Consider the following 17512-nt stretch of genomic DNA (forward strand, 5'->3'; position numbering starts at 1 on the left):
TAAATATTGACAACGTCCTGCATTTTCATAAATAACAAAAATGATATATAAAATTAAACAATTTTGTTAAAAGTCAATGCGCTCATTTAGCTCTGTGTTACCCATGATGCAACTGTTTGTTTTGTAGTTTCACTCACAAATTCCTGATTCTACACATGTAGGGTCACCATGAAAACCGTGGACAAAACCTTCTGGGATACATATTGTTTACTATCATTTATCCCACATGGCTCCCACCTGGGTTTGCTGGCTGGGTTGGATCAAGAACACATTATAACTGCTTGTAAAAAGTTTAAATTAACTCTGGTGCCAGCTCTTGAGCATTTAATAACTACACAGGTAAACTACAGCTACACATGGATCCAGTATGGAAATTGACCTGCAGTACCACTGAAACACCCATAGAGGGCACTAAAACAGCACACCTAATTATCAATTAAATGTCAAATGAAAACACAGAAAGTAGTTTTCTGAACTATGAGCGAGAACATGAACACTTAGTTTTTATTATTACTTAGAAGCACAAATGGAGAAGAGAGGATTTCAGCAGGATAATGTCTCTTGTTCCTTCTGCTTGGAGATACTGAAGGATCCAGTGACTATTCCCTGTGGACACAGCTACTGTAGGAACTGTATTAACTACCACTGGGATAGAGAAGATCAGAGGAGAAAATACAGCTGCCCTGAATGCAGGAAAGAGTTCATACCAAGACCTGCCCTGGTGAAGAACATCACATTAGCAAAGTTGGTGATGGATCTAAAGAAGACTGAACGTAAAACCATTCCACCTATTGACTGCTATGTTGAACCTGAAGATGTGGCCTGTGATGTCTGCACTGGGAGGAAGAGAAAAGCTGTCAAGTCCTGTTTATCATGTCCAGCTTCCTACTGTGAGGATCATCTCCAACCTCACCATGATGCTCCACCATTGAAGAAACACAAGCTGGTGAATCCTTCTAAGAACCTCCAGGAGAAAATCTGCTCTCGTCATGATGAGGTGATGAAGATCTTCTGTCGTACTGATCAGCAGAGTATCTGTTATCTCTGCACTATGGATGAACATAAAGGCCATGAAACAGTCCCAGCTGCAGCAGAAAGAGCTGAGAAGCAGAAGAAGCTCCAGGAGAGTCGACAACAAATCCATCAGAGAATCCAGGACCAAGAGAAAGATGTGAAGCTGCTTCAACAGAAGGTGGAGGCCATCAATGTCTCTGCTGATAAAGCAGTGGAGGACAGTGAGAAGATCTTCACTGAGCTGATCCGTCTCCTCCAGAAAGACGCTCTGATGTGAAGCAGCAGATCAGATCCCAGCAGGAAACTGAAGTGAGTCGAGTCAAAGATGTTCAGGAGAAGCTGCAGCAGGAGATCACTGAGCTGAAGAGGAAAGACGCTGAGCTGGAGCAGCTCTCACACACAGAGGATCACACCCAGTTTCTCCTCAACTACCCCTCACTGCCAGCACTCAGTGAGTCTACAGGATCATCCAGCATCAACATCCGTCCTCTGAGACACTTTGAGGACGTGACAGCAGCTGTGTCAGAGCTCAGAGACAAGCTACAGAAAATTTTGAAAGACATGGAGAAGAATTTCACTGAGAGTCACAATGATGATCGTTGCAGTGCCAGAACCAAAGATCAGAGTTGAGTTCTTCAGGTGTTCACAAAAAATCACTCTGGATGCAAATTCAGCAAATAGATTACTGTTATTATCTGAGGGTAATAGAAAAGTAACAAGAATGAACCAACAGCAGTTTTATCCTGATCATCCACACAGATTCACTGTTTGGCCTCAGATCCTGAGTACAGAGAATCTGCCTGGACGTTGTTACTGGGAGGTGGATTGGAGCGGAGGAAGCGTTAATATCGCAGTATCATACAAGAACATCAGCAGATCAGGACGCTCAGATGGAAGTTCATTTGGATTCAATGACAAATCTTGGTCACTGCGCTGTGACAGAAATAGTTGTACATTTTGGCACAACAAAAGTCAAACTCCAGTACCAGGTCCAGTTTCCTCCCGAGTCGGAGTGTATCTGGACCACAGAGCAGGTATTCTGTGTTTCTACAACGTCTCTGGAACCATCAGTCTCCTCCACAGAGTCCAGACCAGATTCATTCAGCCTCTGCATGCTGGGATTAGACTTTCTGAAGGATCCTCTGCTGAGTTTGTTAAACCTAAATAGTCAGCAGTGACATGATGACCAATTAGTTCAAATGTGTGTTTTAGTTTAAGTCTTTCAGTCTCCATCGTTGTTGTCATTTCTTCACTTCTCAGACATCAGCTGTTGTTACGGAGCTACTTTGTCATGTTGACATCCATTCATTTTTAGAAACTGCCCCAGGGCAATTGTGGCTACAATCCAGTCATTTGACGCCACCTGTTTGTGAGAGACTGAATATAATGTAATGTTTTCCAGATTTGATAAGGTCAAAGTTAAATGGACAAAAAAGGCCATTTAACTTTTTTGTCCAGGCCTGTTTCATTAATTTGCTTGTTAAGATGATTTTGTTGAACCACATTTCAAAAGCAATGTCTGATTTTCATTGGTTAATTTACAGTCCTTTTTTAAAATTATTAAAATTATTTATTACTTTTTTTAAATTCAAGTTATTTCAGTGACCTTTGTGCATTTTTCAGTCATTAACAGAGGAGTATCAACAGTTGTGTCCACATGTGTATTAGGAAAAACCAAACAACCTCCAAAGAAGACAAATTACATCATAAAAAATACCCACAAAAGCAAAATCTCATGACTTATAACTATGACAATAGATGTTTCCATCTTAAAACCTGTCCCTAATTTTCTGATGACTGCTTGTCTTCTATGAAGAGGTGATGAAATTTTTAAACTTTGTAGCACTTTTGTAAATGATTCATCTTACAACACAAATAAAGTATAAAAATCAACTTAAGAGAAGAAGCATTAAACACACAGGAAGTGATTCACTAACTGTATTTTTCTTGAGATGGTGAAAATTTTATGGAAAAAAAAAGGACAACTGGATGTGTAATATGTAAATTCAGATATCCTTTTTATTTTGAATGCAGACTTTCTTGTAACATATTTTCTTTTGCAATAAATAAATGTGAGCCTTTTTCTGGGCAGTATGGATTGATTTTAATTGACTCAGCAGATTATTTATTTATATTCACTTGGTGCAACATTACCAATGGGCTGTTTTTAATTATTATTGTGCCCTGAACATATCCAAAAATATATCTCAGGATGGGAAGAGACAGTAGTTTTTGTATGTTAATGAAATTACAAATGGGCGTGGCACAGTGACTCTATAGCGCCCCCTGAAACAGATAAAAATGGCATGTTTTCCTAGTTTTAATAGCTGAATAACGTTTTTATCTCTACTCAGGCATTAAAACATATTTCATGGTTAGCAGACGGTGTTCAGTTCAAGGAGCTTCGTTGTTCCCTCTGCCTCTGGTTTGGTCATGATGGGAGGAATCAGTGACACGTCTGTCAGTTACCTGACATTTACATGAGAGCTGCAGCCAGTTTCTGTTCTAAAAAAGAGAAACTCACACAGCCGTTGTTTCTGAGAGAGTTGGTACCGATTCTTTATATCAGGATATCTGGTTCTGACCCACAGCGGTGAGACCGACTCAGGCTGTCTGTAGAGAACCAGGCATTTAGTGCAGCACAGGGAAGAATGATAAAGTTAAGGTTATAAGTTTTCTCTGTGGCCGAACCATGTTTGTCATGAGGAGGGTTTTATCGTATTACGACAAGAATTACAACAAAAAATAGAAACGTTCTCTAACTTCAACATCAAACTTACATTTTATTCACAAACACAGTATGTTGAAAAAAATAGTATACATTCTTATCCATAATATAATAGGGGATGCAGTTCCACCCTCCTCATCTTTACCTTGAGCCTGGTGTCTTAACAATATGACTAATAAAAGTTTAACTTTTATTAGTGCAGAGGCATTAATAAAACATGAAAAAGTGGCTTGTAAGCAGGAAGTGAAGATATTTGACTAGAGAGGCAAAATATTCAAAAGTTTATGAACCACTACATAAAAAGTTTAATCTCTTTTAAAGTGATTTTTAGTTTGTAGGACACTGAATGGAGCTTTTTTTTTGGCTGATCTAACAAAATGGAAGATGATGCTGGAGTAAATCTGATCTGTATGGAGGAGCAAGATCATTCAGATAAACTGATGTTCAGGAATTTTTTGTTCTGTGGAGCCACCTACTGGTAGTTTGGTGCAGCTGCATGCAAGAAGTTCTTGAGCCACATGCTCAGAAAACATGGAGGCTGGTGGAGACTCATGTATGCAGATGTCACAGGAAACGATCAACAAGTGGTTCTGAACTAATGGACCCTCAGACCGGTGATGGAGACCCAGCATCTCCAAGAGACTGTAGTAATTTGACCCCAGAAACATGATGAGGAGGAGTTTTATAATACTTTAAGAGTGAATCCATCTCTAGTTATGTTTCTGGTTTTTGGTTTAAATTATGTTTTTCCATACATGATAAGTCATTTGATGTCAGTTTAATTTGAATTATGTGAATGTTTTGCATGTATATTGGACAATGTTGGTTTTGTTTTATGGGGAATTTGAACCGACTCAAAAACTCATTGCTTCAGCTGTAGGATAACCTCTGATCCAAAAGTTTAACTTTGAATAAAGATTTGATGATTTAAAGTATTAAAAGGTTATTGTGATAATAAATACTTGCCACTTCTGTGGATAAGACTTTGTCACTGGATAAGATATAATCCAAACAGAACATATTTTAAATAAACAGGGAGAGTTGGTCCAGTTCTTTAACCACAAAAAGTGTTAAAGAGCCCAATTTGATTATAGTTTCCTAAAATAAGGAGGCCTGGCATCCACAGCAGGCCAGATGTTTTCTACCATTAACCAAGTCAATGGTGATCTGCATTATGAAAGATCCTGAAACCATTTCAAGGGTCCAAACCATTAACCTGGATGACCCCAAAAGGGATTTCAGATTTGAGTGATGCACAAAACCTCTTATAAATTGATTAAACACTTGATGTACAGCTGGCCAGTAATGGCTTTACAGTTTACTAAAAGAGAAACATTTAATTTTTCTTTCACTTTATTTTATATATATTTTCATTACCTTAGATGTCTACACTTGAAAAGGAGCGATTCTGTGGAGTTTTATTTAAAATTTGTCCTCAAGATCTTTTCCCCAAATTTCTTCAGGCTACAGTGCCAGTATACTCTGGACTGCCCTGCCAAGAGCAGGCTGTATGAGGACAACTGCTCACCAAACTGGGTCTGCATATTCATTGTATTCTAATGATGAAACATTTTGTCCCCACCCAACCAAACAAAGCATTAGCAACCCCTCATACAAAAAGGGATGCGACCCTCCCAAAGCACACACTATAATAGTTTTTCGCTTTTTGTCGTTTGAAAAGTTGATTTATGTAGTTTATTATCTACCTGGATGTGCAGAAAATGTTCTAAAACATTAGATTTAATTTATTTGATTTTGAAATTAATAAACTATAACACTGTCTGAATTTGAAAGAGGATTAATTATTGAAAATTAATATCTAAGCACAACTTTCTCACCAGAGCACTTTTTTTTATCAATCACATCTAGAGAGAATCCAACAATTTTATATTTTTGCAATCATTCATTTAATTTTTGGAGGATTTTTGTGATGATGATAATAATAATGTAAATATTCCAGGTTTGACAAACAGCAGTGTTAAATTCAGCCTTAATATTGTGAATATACACTGCTCAAAAAATAAAGGGAACACTCAAATAACACATCCTAGATCTGAATGAATGAAATAAATATAAAAATAATTTCCACCTGTTGTCTATTCCATTTGATTTCACAGAAGTTTGATTTACTTGGAGTTATATTGTGTTGTTTGAGTGTTCCCTTTATTTTTTTGAGTAGTATATTTTGCAATTTATACAAAGTAATTATTCTTGTTAAGTACACAAATAACTAGTATTTAAAGCTACACTTCTGTTTGTTATAGTGCTTCAGCTCTTTGAAAATTGTTCAAAAAAGGCTGGTCTCCTGTCACAGTATGACTTGTTTAATTTTTGACATAATGGAAATTAAAACCCTTTATAATAATAATTCATCTCAATATAGATTCTAAATTTATTTTGCATTTATTTTACTTTATGACTTTAATGCTGTCCTGCATTACATGTCTTCTTTCTGTCTCCTAAAGAGGTCTCGTCATTAAGATAATTACAGAGAAAACCAGAGCTCACCAAGCAAGGTGTAGCTTGTAAAGCTGCATTTATGACTCACATCAGGGGTTTAGTACAACATCATTCACTGACTTAGGTTAGAAAGAAATTATGAAAAAATGTGTCTGTGGGAAGTTGTAAATGTAGGTGTGGAAGCTTTTTTTGTTTTCCTAATTTACTGGAACAAGTGGGACCGAAGTAGTAGAGCAGGAGATTTATATTTTGAGATCGGTAGAACAGAAGCTGATTAGTGAAAGCGTAACAGACGTTTTGTAAATTACAAAGAAATAAACACAAATTATTTATTTCATACACAGGTATGGGGATTTGTTTTTAATGGCTGGAGTAAAAAATGTGAATGTAAGTTTTTGATTGACTCAGAAAATGTAATTTTATATACTTAAGAATCTGAAGAGGTTTAGCTGCGGCTTGTATTTGTGGAAGATGTAAAAATACTACAGTTACACAACTCAGCATTTTTCTCTGTGACTTGAAGTGAATCACCAGTGCAACAACCTTTTTTGCACCACATATGTCTACACACATACAGGCCAACCTTGGAAAGATGCAGTGAGCTTTTTAACACTGCCATCTTGTGGCCAAAAAGTGCAACTACCAGTTTTGAACAAAGTTAGGTTGACCGTCTGAGGTAGATCTGTGAAAGAATACAACCAGTACAATGTGATAGCCAATAGCAATATAAAATCAGTTTGGTCTGACTATATGTAATAGAGTGGTGAAGCTGGTTTGATGCTAAAATGGACTGCTATAACTACTGTCATTGCTCTCAGGCAGTTGTTTTTTAAAAGATGGAAAGTAGAGAGAGCAAAGGCAGTGCATGAAAGGTTAAAATAAAAGACAATGCAGGGAATTGTGCAAAAATTGGCAACTTTTTCTCCAAAACAAGCTTGTGGTTAGTATTGTCAAATTAAGACGATGAAACAGGTAAGACATAATACACTTTGCTTGCAAACCAATCAAGTCAATAAATTGTGTTGAGTTGTGTCATACAGCTGAAATATTAAGACCTAATAGCTACGGAACTTTGTGAAACTCTCCTGAAAGTTGGGGGCTGTGAAAATTCTTCTATCAATTAATTATTCTCCCTCTTCTGCTGTGAACTGTTTGCTTTCATGAACATAGAAAGTCATCCTCCATCAGTCCATCTGTTACTTTTTGTGAATCAGCTCTGTTTTCTCAACTCCCCAGTCGACTTTGGCAGACGTCAATTCGTCCCGGGCCAGGTTCTGCTGGACGTAACTTCCTGTTAAAGGGGAGTTTTTCCTGTCAGCTGTCGTTTCAATCTTGTCCAGGAGAAGTAAATTCTGCAAGTACATGAAGTGTAAAGTGCCTCAAGACAACATCTATAGGGAATTGGCACCATACAGTATATGTGAATTGAATTGAAATTAATTGGAACGCTTCTGCTGCGACACCATCTTGGATATGTTCTCAACTAAAATAAGAGCCGTGTCCAAAATGTATCATTAGGCAGGCAGACTGCCAGTTCCTATGAATTTAACTACTGAGAAACAGTTCTTGCAGATAAGTTAAGAACTTTTAACTAAAGGATTTTTTGGATAATAAGTGAATGATTTTATGGGTTTAACTGGAGATGTAAATCATATGTAGTTAATATTCATTTTTGTTTATTGCCAAATTGTCAACCACCGTAGACTATGCTCCTAAAGTTAAACTTTAATATTTTTTAAACTTTTTTACATACTTTACTAGCTGCAACTTCAGTTCTCTAGTTGCATCCATCTGGGAATAAAACATGGAACTCCTCAATCTGAGGTGAGCAGCCTCTTTAAATTCACTCAGTGGTAACATTTCAGGGTTACCAGAGATGGTTCAGTTCAAAGAGCTTCCTTGTTCTCCCTCCCACTGGGTTTCAACCGTCATGATGGGAGGATCCAGAGACACTCCCTTCAGTTACCTGATATGTTACACCTCAGCTCAGAGCAGTCTCTGTTGCAGAGAAGTGAAACTCACACAGTCGATGTTACTGAGAGCTGAAATGGAGCAGAAAGGAGATCAACTCACCCACTGCTATGCTGGACCTGAAGATGTGGCCTGTGATAACTGCACTGGGAGGAAAAGGAAAGCTGCCAAGTCCTGTCTGGTGTGTTTGGTTTCTTATTGTGAGAAACATCTCCAACCTCACTATGGTTCCCATCATTTAAAAAACACAAGCTGGTGAATCCTTCTAAGAACCTCCAGAAGAACTACTGCTCTCGTCATGATGAGGTGATGAAGATCTTCTGTCGTACTGATCAGCAGAGTATCTGTTATCTCTGCACTATGGAGGAACATAAAGGACATGAAACAGTCCCAGCTGCAGCAGAAAGAACTGAGAAGCAGAAGAAGCTCCTGGAGAGTCGACAACAAATCCATCAGAGAATCCAGGACCAAGAGAAAGATGTGAAGCTGCTTCAACAGGAGGTGGAGGCCATCAATGTCTCTGCTGATAAAGTAGTGGAGAACAGTGAGAAGATCTTCACTGAGATGATCCGTCTCCTCCAGAAAAGAAGCTCTGATGTGAAGCAGCAGATCAGATCCCAGCAGGAAACTGAAGTGAGTCGAGTCAAAGATGTTCAGGAGAAGCTGCAGCAGGAGATCACTGAGCTGAAGAGGAAACGCTGAGCTGGAGCAGCTCTCACACACAGAGGATCACACCCAGTTTCTCCTCAACTACCCCTCACTGCCAGCACTCAGTGAGTCTACAGGATCATCCAGGATCAACATCCGTCCTCTGAGACACTTTGAGGACGTGACAGCAGCTGTGTCAGAGCTCAGAGACAAGCTACAGCAGCTAGTGGATATTCTGCTGCCAGAACCGAAGACCAGAGACAGATTCTTAAATTATTCACAACAAATCACTCTGGATCCAAACACAGCAAACAGGAATATGTTATTAGATGAGTGGATTAGAAAAGTAACATTCATAAAACAACAGCAGTCTTATTCTGATCATCCAGACAGATTCACTGATCATTATCAAGTCCTGAGTAAAGAGAGTCTGACTGGCCGTTGTTACTGGGAGGTGGAGTGGAGCGGGCAAGCCAGAGGAACTATAGCAGTTTCATATAAGAACATCAACAAGGCAGAAAAATTTGGATCAAATGACAAATCTTGGTCATTAAATTGTACCAAAAATGGCTACACATTTAAACACAACAAAGTTAAAACTACAGTATCAGGTCCAGTTTCCTCCAGAGTGGGAGTGTACCTGGATCACAGAGCAGGTATTCTGTGTTTCTATAGCGTCTCTGAAACCATGACTCTCCTCTACAGAGTCCAGACCAGATTCACTCAGCCGCTACATGTTGGTGTTGGACTTTTCTTGCAACAATCCTCTGTTGAGTTCATTAATCCTAAAAAATAGCCACAAGTTAGTAACCTGTGGTCAAGTTGGTTAAAATGTGTATTTTAGTCCTAATTTCTTTAATCTCCTCCATGGTTGAGAGCTTTTCTTCACTGCTCAGAGATCAGTTGTCATGATAGAGCTTCTTTGTCATCTTGTTTGTTTTGTGGATGTTGGGATTTTTTTGGGTGCTGCCCCTTCCTGTTTCTGTTCAGCCATTCAGGATATCACTGCTCCAGAGGATTTTTATTGACTTAAACTAATTGCATGTACATTTATTATTTTGTCAGATCACTTTTTATTTTTATTATGTAAAAAAGAGCTGATGAAAACTATTCTTACCAATCAGCACATCAGTCATTACTTTGTTGTGAAAATGTTTAAACGTGTTGCACATAACACCTGAGAGAGCCTCCAGGAAAAAGAATGAAACTGAAACACATGGTATTGTTCAGGAGTTGCAAAGAGAAATTTTGTTGATAAAACACTGAAAACATATCCATTGTAACCTGTTGAATATGTCTCCAGAAAGACATCCACACAATGTTGTACATTCAGTTCCCTCCTGTTTATCTGAACCTCAGAAGAGCTGAGGTTCTGAATGGAGTCATTCTGTAATTTTATGTTAAAAATAATGCTTTACGAGTTTTCTCTATGTGACACTTTATAGACCAGTCAACAGTGTTTTTTATTTTCTACTTCAATGATTTAATTGTGATGTAAAAATCTGAATAAATTGAATTTATTGTGAAATGAAGCAGGTTCTAATTATTTAATCTTTCCTCCAGCAACCATTTATATAAAACCACATAATTTAAATAGTTTATTTTGGTGTTTACTGTCATTTTATTTCTTTTTTTTCTTGGCAAACACAAAGGACTTTAGTAATAACAATATATTCATATGTTAATGTAGAAATAACATTAACATATGAATATGTTAATGTTATTATATGAACCATATGAACCATCATCCAATCAATAGCCTACATGATTCTCATGCACATTGAGTAACAATCTGCAAACATTACCACCAAACGCAAATACTTCACTTTAAAAAAATAAACTGGACAAGCTGTGAGTGCAGAAGTATGGGGGGATTTTTCTGCCATAATTCAAGAGCACATTTCAGTGTGAAGCGGACTTACATATCTTTTAATACTTTTGCTTAAATTTTTATTTTGAAAGCAGGACTTTATATCTTTCTTCTCAAAACTGGTACAGGTGGAAAATTACAGCTGCCACTATATAAACACAATTTTGAAAACTAATAATATGTACGATGGAATCATATGAATAGATATAACTGCATTATCATCAATATATATGATTTCATCATGTATTTTATTAATTTTCAAGATAGTGTTTATGCAGTAGTGGCTGTAATTTTCCACCTGTATTGGCTTGGCGTGGTTGTGTAGGCTCCAAGTGTGAATACCAAGCACATCTGGAGCTTGGGAGCAAACAGGAACCAGTGACACTCTAATCAGGATTCCGCATTCCATTTCAAAAATATGTAGTTTGCGTCCATGCATGGAGCTCTTCCATCTTAGATGAGCAGCCTCTTTAAATTTACTCAGTGTAACATTCAGGGTTACCAGAGATGGTTCAGTTCAAAGAGCTTCCTTGTTCTCCCTCCCTCTGGGTTTCAACCGTCATGATGGGAGGATCCAGAGACACTCCCTTCAGTTACCTAATATTTTACACCTCAGCTCAGAGCAGTCTCTGTTGCAGAGAAGTGAAACTCACACAGTCGATGTTATTGAGAGCTGAAATGGAGCAGAAAGATCAACTCACCCACTGCTATGCTGGACCTGAAGATGTGGCCTGTGATGTCTGCACTGGGAGGAAAAGGAAAGCTGACAAGTCCTGTCTGGTTTGTTTGGTTTCTTATTGTGAGAAACATCTCCAACCTCACTATGGTTCTCCATCATTTAAAAATCACAAGCTAGTGAATCCTTCCAAGAACCTCCAGGAGAACATCTGCTCTCGTCATGATGAGGTGATGAAGATCTTCTGTCGTACTGATCAGCAGAGTATCTGTTATCTCTGCACTATGGATGAACATAAAGGCCATGAAACAGTCCCAGCTGCAGCAGAAATGGATGAGAAGCAGAAGAAGCTCCAGGAGAGTCGACAACAAATCCATCAGAGAATCCAGGACCAAGAGAAAGATGTGAAGCTGCTTCAACGAGAGGTGGAGGCCATCAATGTCTCTGCTGATAAAGCAGTGGAGGACAGTGAGAAGATCTTCACTGAGCTGATCCGTCTCCTCCAGGAAAGAAGCTCTGATGTGAAGCAGCAGATCAGATCCCAGCAGGAAACTGAAGTGAGTCGAGTCAAAGATGTTCAGGAGAAGCTGCAGCAGGAGATCACTGAGCTGAAGAGGAAAGACGCTGAGCTGGAGCAGTTCTCACACACAGAGGATCACACCCAGTTTCTCCTCAACTACCCCTCACTGCCAGCACTCAGTGAGTCTACAGGATCATCCAGCATCATTGTTCGTCCTCTGAGACACTTTAAGGACATAACAGAAGCTGTGTCAGAGCTCAGAGACAAACTACAGGACGTCCTGAGAGACTCATGGACAAACATAGCTGAAATTTTGTTTTAAAGTCAGAACCAGAACCAAAGACCAGAGATGAATTCTTAATATATTCAGAACAAATCACGCTGGATCCAAACAGCACACAGAAATATGTTATTATCTGAGGGGAACAGAATAGCAACAGGAACGAAGCAAAAACAGTCTTATCCTGATCATCCAGATAGATTCACTGGTTATTGTCAGGTTTTGAGCAGAGAGAATCTGACTGAACGTTGTTATTGGGAGGTGGAAATGAGAGGAGAGGGAGTTTATGTAGCAGTTTCATACAAGAACATCAGCAGAGCAGGAAGTTCAATGCATGCTATACTGGGATTCAATAATAAATCATGGTCGTTATATTTTGACAAATTCCATTACAAATTTTGGCACGACCGCATTGAAACTCCAGTACCAGGTCCAGTTTCCTCCAGAGTGGGAGTGTATCTGGACCACAGAGCAGGTATTCTGTGTTTCTACAGCGTCTCTAAAACCATGACTCTGATCCACAGAGTCCAGACCAGATTCACTGAGCCTCTACTTGCTGGCATTGGACTTTTGAAGGATCATCTGCTGAGTTCATTAATCCTAAACAGTTAGCAGTGATTGAAGTCTATTTGGTTAAAATTTGTAGTTTTGCTTCAGTTTCTTTCAGCTCCATCATTGGTTGGTGAGATTGTTATTATACATTGTTCAGAGGTCAGCTGTCTTTATGGAGCTACTTTGTCATTGTGTCTGTTGTTTCGTTGATGTTGGAGTTTGTTTGGGTGCTGACACTTCCTGTTTCCCATCATCATTAAAATGATTGCATTCCCATTTGTTGCTTTATCAGACTAAATGCTGCAGTTAAAATCCATGTACAGATCAGCTGATGAAAATTGTAATTATCATTCAAGACATTGTCATTATTTCATTGGACAAAGATCAGATCTTGGATCAAGATTGTGGATTTGCAACATTTATTTTGTGAGGACAAGTGATTAACTCCCAAATATGTTTTTATACCCAATAATCTGCGGACATTAATGTTTCATTAGTTTGAAACTTTTAAAAACTCTGGAAATCCATGAAAACATTTGAAGATTTATTGTAATGGGATGTTAGTTTTCTTTGAGTCATATTTAGAATTTTTTTATTCATACATTTTAATCTCTTTTTTACTCACGCATTGAGGTTTAAAATTAAAAATTTATCTTTGGACCTAAAGAGGAACATTCAGAAGTCAACATGACATTTCAGTTGTTACAGCTTAAAGCTTGAAATCTGGACTCTGACCTGAACATTCAGAGCCACATAAAGACAATTACAAACTCAGCCTTCTATCACATGAGGAACATTTCCAGAATTAAAGCTGCAACATGTAACTTTTATCAAAAAATTATTTTTACCATGATGTGACAATATAGTATGAGACCGATATGTGAAAAAAATTTAGCTGCTCTGGCAGTGATTATCTGCTAGCAGAGAAACATTTTATTCCAAAGTTTCCTAAAGATGTCAACAAGGGAAGACTTCTCCATCTGGACTAACATGGTGGCCTAGAATCTGACCCACAGCAGGAGAATTAATCACACATTCAATGATCACATCGCAATTGTGCTGCAATAACAAGTTGTGTCCATTAACACGTGCTAGAACTGAACATTTTGAGTCTTTTACCAACAATTTTGGTATAACTGGACTTGTACTACAAAATTGGTCCAAGGAAAAAACCATGGGAGCAAGAAATAATGATCTTGCTTAGCAGTTACACAGCAAATGATGTGACGTCATAGGCAAGAAAATGTAACAATAGAAAAAAATGAACAGACTGACAAATGAAAATGTAAAAGAATATTAAGATTTATACATGGTACCGAGAGAGAATACATTAAAAAAAAATTTGCACTCCTATACACCCAAAGGTACACAGAAAAATTAAAGGACTAAAAAGTGGATTTTGCACATTATGGCCTCCTTAAAATATTTGTTAGTTTATAAATCAGTGATTTATTTTAGCCCCACAGTACATTCAAAATCTGTTGTTGTATCTCTTCCAGATCTCTCACGTCTTCTGGTTCTGGCTGGTCTTCTGGCTCAAGACAAATTTAAAATACATCAAAGGATATTAGCTAGAGAGAGATTCAAGCTTATGAACAAGGGATGTTGGGTAATGATCCTATTACCTACTGTTGATTGTGGTGTTACTTCCAAGTTCCTGTCAATAAAGGTGGTTTAAATATTGTCCAACACATGATGCTCATTGAACCTTACAATGGAAGTACTTATTGCATATCAACCAGAAGAAAGTTTTTAACTGCTTACAGTGGAGTTTCTGTGCTGCTCTGCAGAATTTTGCATAAATGATTCACTTTCTCATTCTACCCACCTTGTTTGACATCAACCTATCAGAACAAAGTAAGATGACTAATCGCTGATGAACATCAACAGCATGACAGTGGCGTTTTAGCACTGTTGCTGAAGAACAAGATCATGAATTGTAATACCACCCTGACGTCTTTTTATATAGAGTTTCTAGGTTATCGCTGTGTGTTGGTTCTTTCTGGGCGCTCCAGCTAACATGACTGTTATGTTAGCTGGTTAATTCTTGGTTGTCGGTGCTACATAACGCTGATAGGCACCAGCTCCCCTGACATACTGTGAGGATGAACAGGTAGACAATGAAAGCCATTTTTAATACATTCCCATGAGTTAAATTTTCCAGCTTGTGTTAAAACACTTTTTGCCAGTTTCAGAAAACACTGGTGAAGCAGCAGCAGAGAGGTGGGTTAGATTACAGCCAACAGTTTCTGCTCTCCAGTTGCCTCAGATACTTTCAACATTCCTGTCTGAACTTGTACTGATTTTGTAACAAGGAACAAGTTTGCACTTTAATTTATAGCTTATTCATCTTGTAAGCTATACTCGAATGTAGTTCACATTTAGATACATTTAATTTACATCAAATTTTGATATAAAGATTTTTTTATTTAAAAAGTACTGGGATGGAAAAAGAGCATGTTTATTTAGGTGATTTAAAGAACCCATTTAGTTTGTTCAGAAGTGCATTTCTGAACCACAAACATTCACTGCAGGAACATGTTCATAAATGTCATTACGTCCACAGTTCTGCAGTTTTGACAGGATAAACGTCTCGGGCAGGTTTAAAGTTGTTCTGGGTGGAATGGTAAAGGCTTTTTCTAGTCATAGTGAAGGTTTATGTGCAAAGCCATGGGAAGTAAAGGTGAGGAGTGTCAGATTCTCTACATAAAGGCTAAAATATCAATGAATAAAGTCCAACTGAGGTTAATGTCACTCAGAGATACTATCACATTGTTATTGAGCCCTTTAGCCTACAAATATACAGTGGATTGCAGAAGTAATCAAACCCCTTGAACTTTATTATATGTTGTTTTAGTACAACCACAAACAAATATATTTCATTGGACTTTAATATGAAAGACCAACACAAAGTTGTATGCAGTTGGGAAGTAGAATGAAAAATATACATGATTCAAAACATTTTTACAAATAAATTGAAAAGTGCAGTCCCCTTTTCTCTGAGAAAAGGTCAAAGTATATTAATGCTTTTGGAAGCCACTGTACTGATGTGATGGTTCAGAAAACTTTCAGGTGTCATGATGATGACACCAACCAGAACCAGAACCAAAGGTTCTGGTTCTCCTCTGCTGCAGATTATCAGGAAGCAGAAAGAAATAACTCTGCTGATTTGTTTCTGTCATGATGGTCTCTTCTTCAGAACTGGAGCCAGAAATATATTTCTGTGTGTAAATATTTGGTTTACACAAATTTTTACAAGAACAATAAGACAATAAGACAGACAATAAGACAGATTGTCTGAGTTCTTAATTCCATGTGAATTGGCTATGTTAGTAATTTGTAAAATAAAATTCCCCTTAAAGTTACCTACAATATTTGTTTAAGATGGATTTTTATGTTTTTGCGATTGAAACACTTTGAGCTGTCATATTGTTGAAATGTGTAATACAATAAGTTTGGTTGATAGACGAGAAACAGCAAGTTAACGACATATTCGTGAGATGTGAGTAAATTTCATGTAATGATTTGTTCCACACATGACGACTGTAGTCCTGTGAACAAGACCGTTAACTTGTAAATGAAAGATAGTAATGGCTGCCTGACCTCATTTTTAGTCAGAAGTGGTGATGGAGGTACAAAGGTCGTTTTTGATTATATTAAATGTTTAACTACAGGTGTGGCTTTACAAGCTGCTGTTTGCCTAAAACTTTCTTTATGTAGTAGTTGATCTAACTGGGTGTGCAGTTTGTTTGCTTTTAACTTCAAATCAAATAAAAAACCAATTTTTATGACATTTTAATACATAATATTCATAATTCTTTTTTTAAAAAGTGAGATAAAGTTATAGTCATAAATTAAAGCGCATCCCATTGACGACAAGTTTCACTCAATCATCTTTACTATCCCCAAGGGCCAATTGTTGTGCAACAGAAAAAGAAAAGAAAAATAAGTTCATCAATCCGTGTACCAAACAATCATGGCATAAAAAATCAAAAAACATAATTTGAGGTCATTAAGAAACTTTAAAACTGTAAAAACATAATTTTTGAATCTATATATTTAATATGTGTGTGTGTGTTTTTCCTTTTCTTGGTGAAAATGCATCTATAAGAAAAAGCAAAACAATATATATATTTATTTAAATAATTTACACTCTTGACTATACCACACACAGAGTACATTGCAGGGGTAACAAAATCAATAATAATAATAAAAATAATCTCGTTTCATTGGCGACATGTCCACGGAGCTAAATGCATCTTGCTGACCGTCTGTGGAAGAGCTATGGACAAGATGCTTTAGAGCGTGTTTGGTTCCGAAAAACATTCAAAACCTTTTTTCTGCTAAGTGCCCTGGTTCTAGGTTTTTTTTCTCTGTAATGGCTTTGTTAGCAGTGGGGGTTGCTGGACATCAACCATAAATTGTCCGATATTATTAACCATTTAACTGTCATCCCAAATTGGCATGGGCCAGTATAACAACCTCAGGTAGAAATATCACAATTCCATGATGTCACAGTATAAATATAGCTCTAAGATGTTTACATTACATTTTCTTTAGCATGCTTTGATAGGACTGCATCAGAAATTTGCCTCATTAATGTTTTCTGTACTAAAAGAAATGGGACATATGTGAATTTGACTGCAATTTTAAACTGGCATATCATCATTATAGTCATAAACTCTATTGATCATATATTTGAATGAATAGCACAGATTGTCTGAGTTCTTAATTCCATGTGAATTGGCTATGTTAGTAATTTGTAAAATAAAATTCCCCTTAAAGTTACCTAC

The 17512-nt window shown here is 37.4% G+C and overlaps 1 protein-coding gene and 1 pseudogene across 1 annotated transcript; both read left to right on the forward strand.

Annotated features, from left to right (window-relative positions):
- Positions 1 to 526: 526 nt before the first annotated feature.
- Positions 527 to 1644, forward strand: LOC129351318 (E3 ubiquitin/ISG15 ligase TRIM25-like; annotated as a pseudogene).
- A 9695-nt stretch (positions 1645 to 11339) lies between these two features.
- LOC129351320 (tripartite motif-containing protein 29-like) lies at positions 11340 to 12741 on the forward strand. The gene is made up of 3 exons (XM_055020200.1): positions 11340 to 12189; positions 12592 to 12642; positions 12692 to 12741. Exons 1-3 carry the CDS (start codon positions 11352 to 11354, stop codon positions 12739 to 12741), a joined length of 939 nt encoding a protein of 312 aa, XP_054876175.1. The 5' UTR covers positions 11340 to 11351.
- Positions 12742 to 17512: the final 4771 nt, after the last annotated feature.

The sequence above is a fragment of the Poeciliopsis prolifica genome, unplaced genomic scaffold (assembly GCF_027474105.1).
Source record: "Poeciliopsis prolifica strain line A6 unplaced genomic scaffold, Auburn_PproV2 SCAFFOLD066, whole genome shotgun sequence".
NCBI lineage: Eukaryota > Metazoa > Chordata > Actinopteri > Cyprinodontiformes > Poeciliidae > Poeciliopsis > Poeciliopsis prolifica.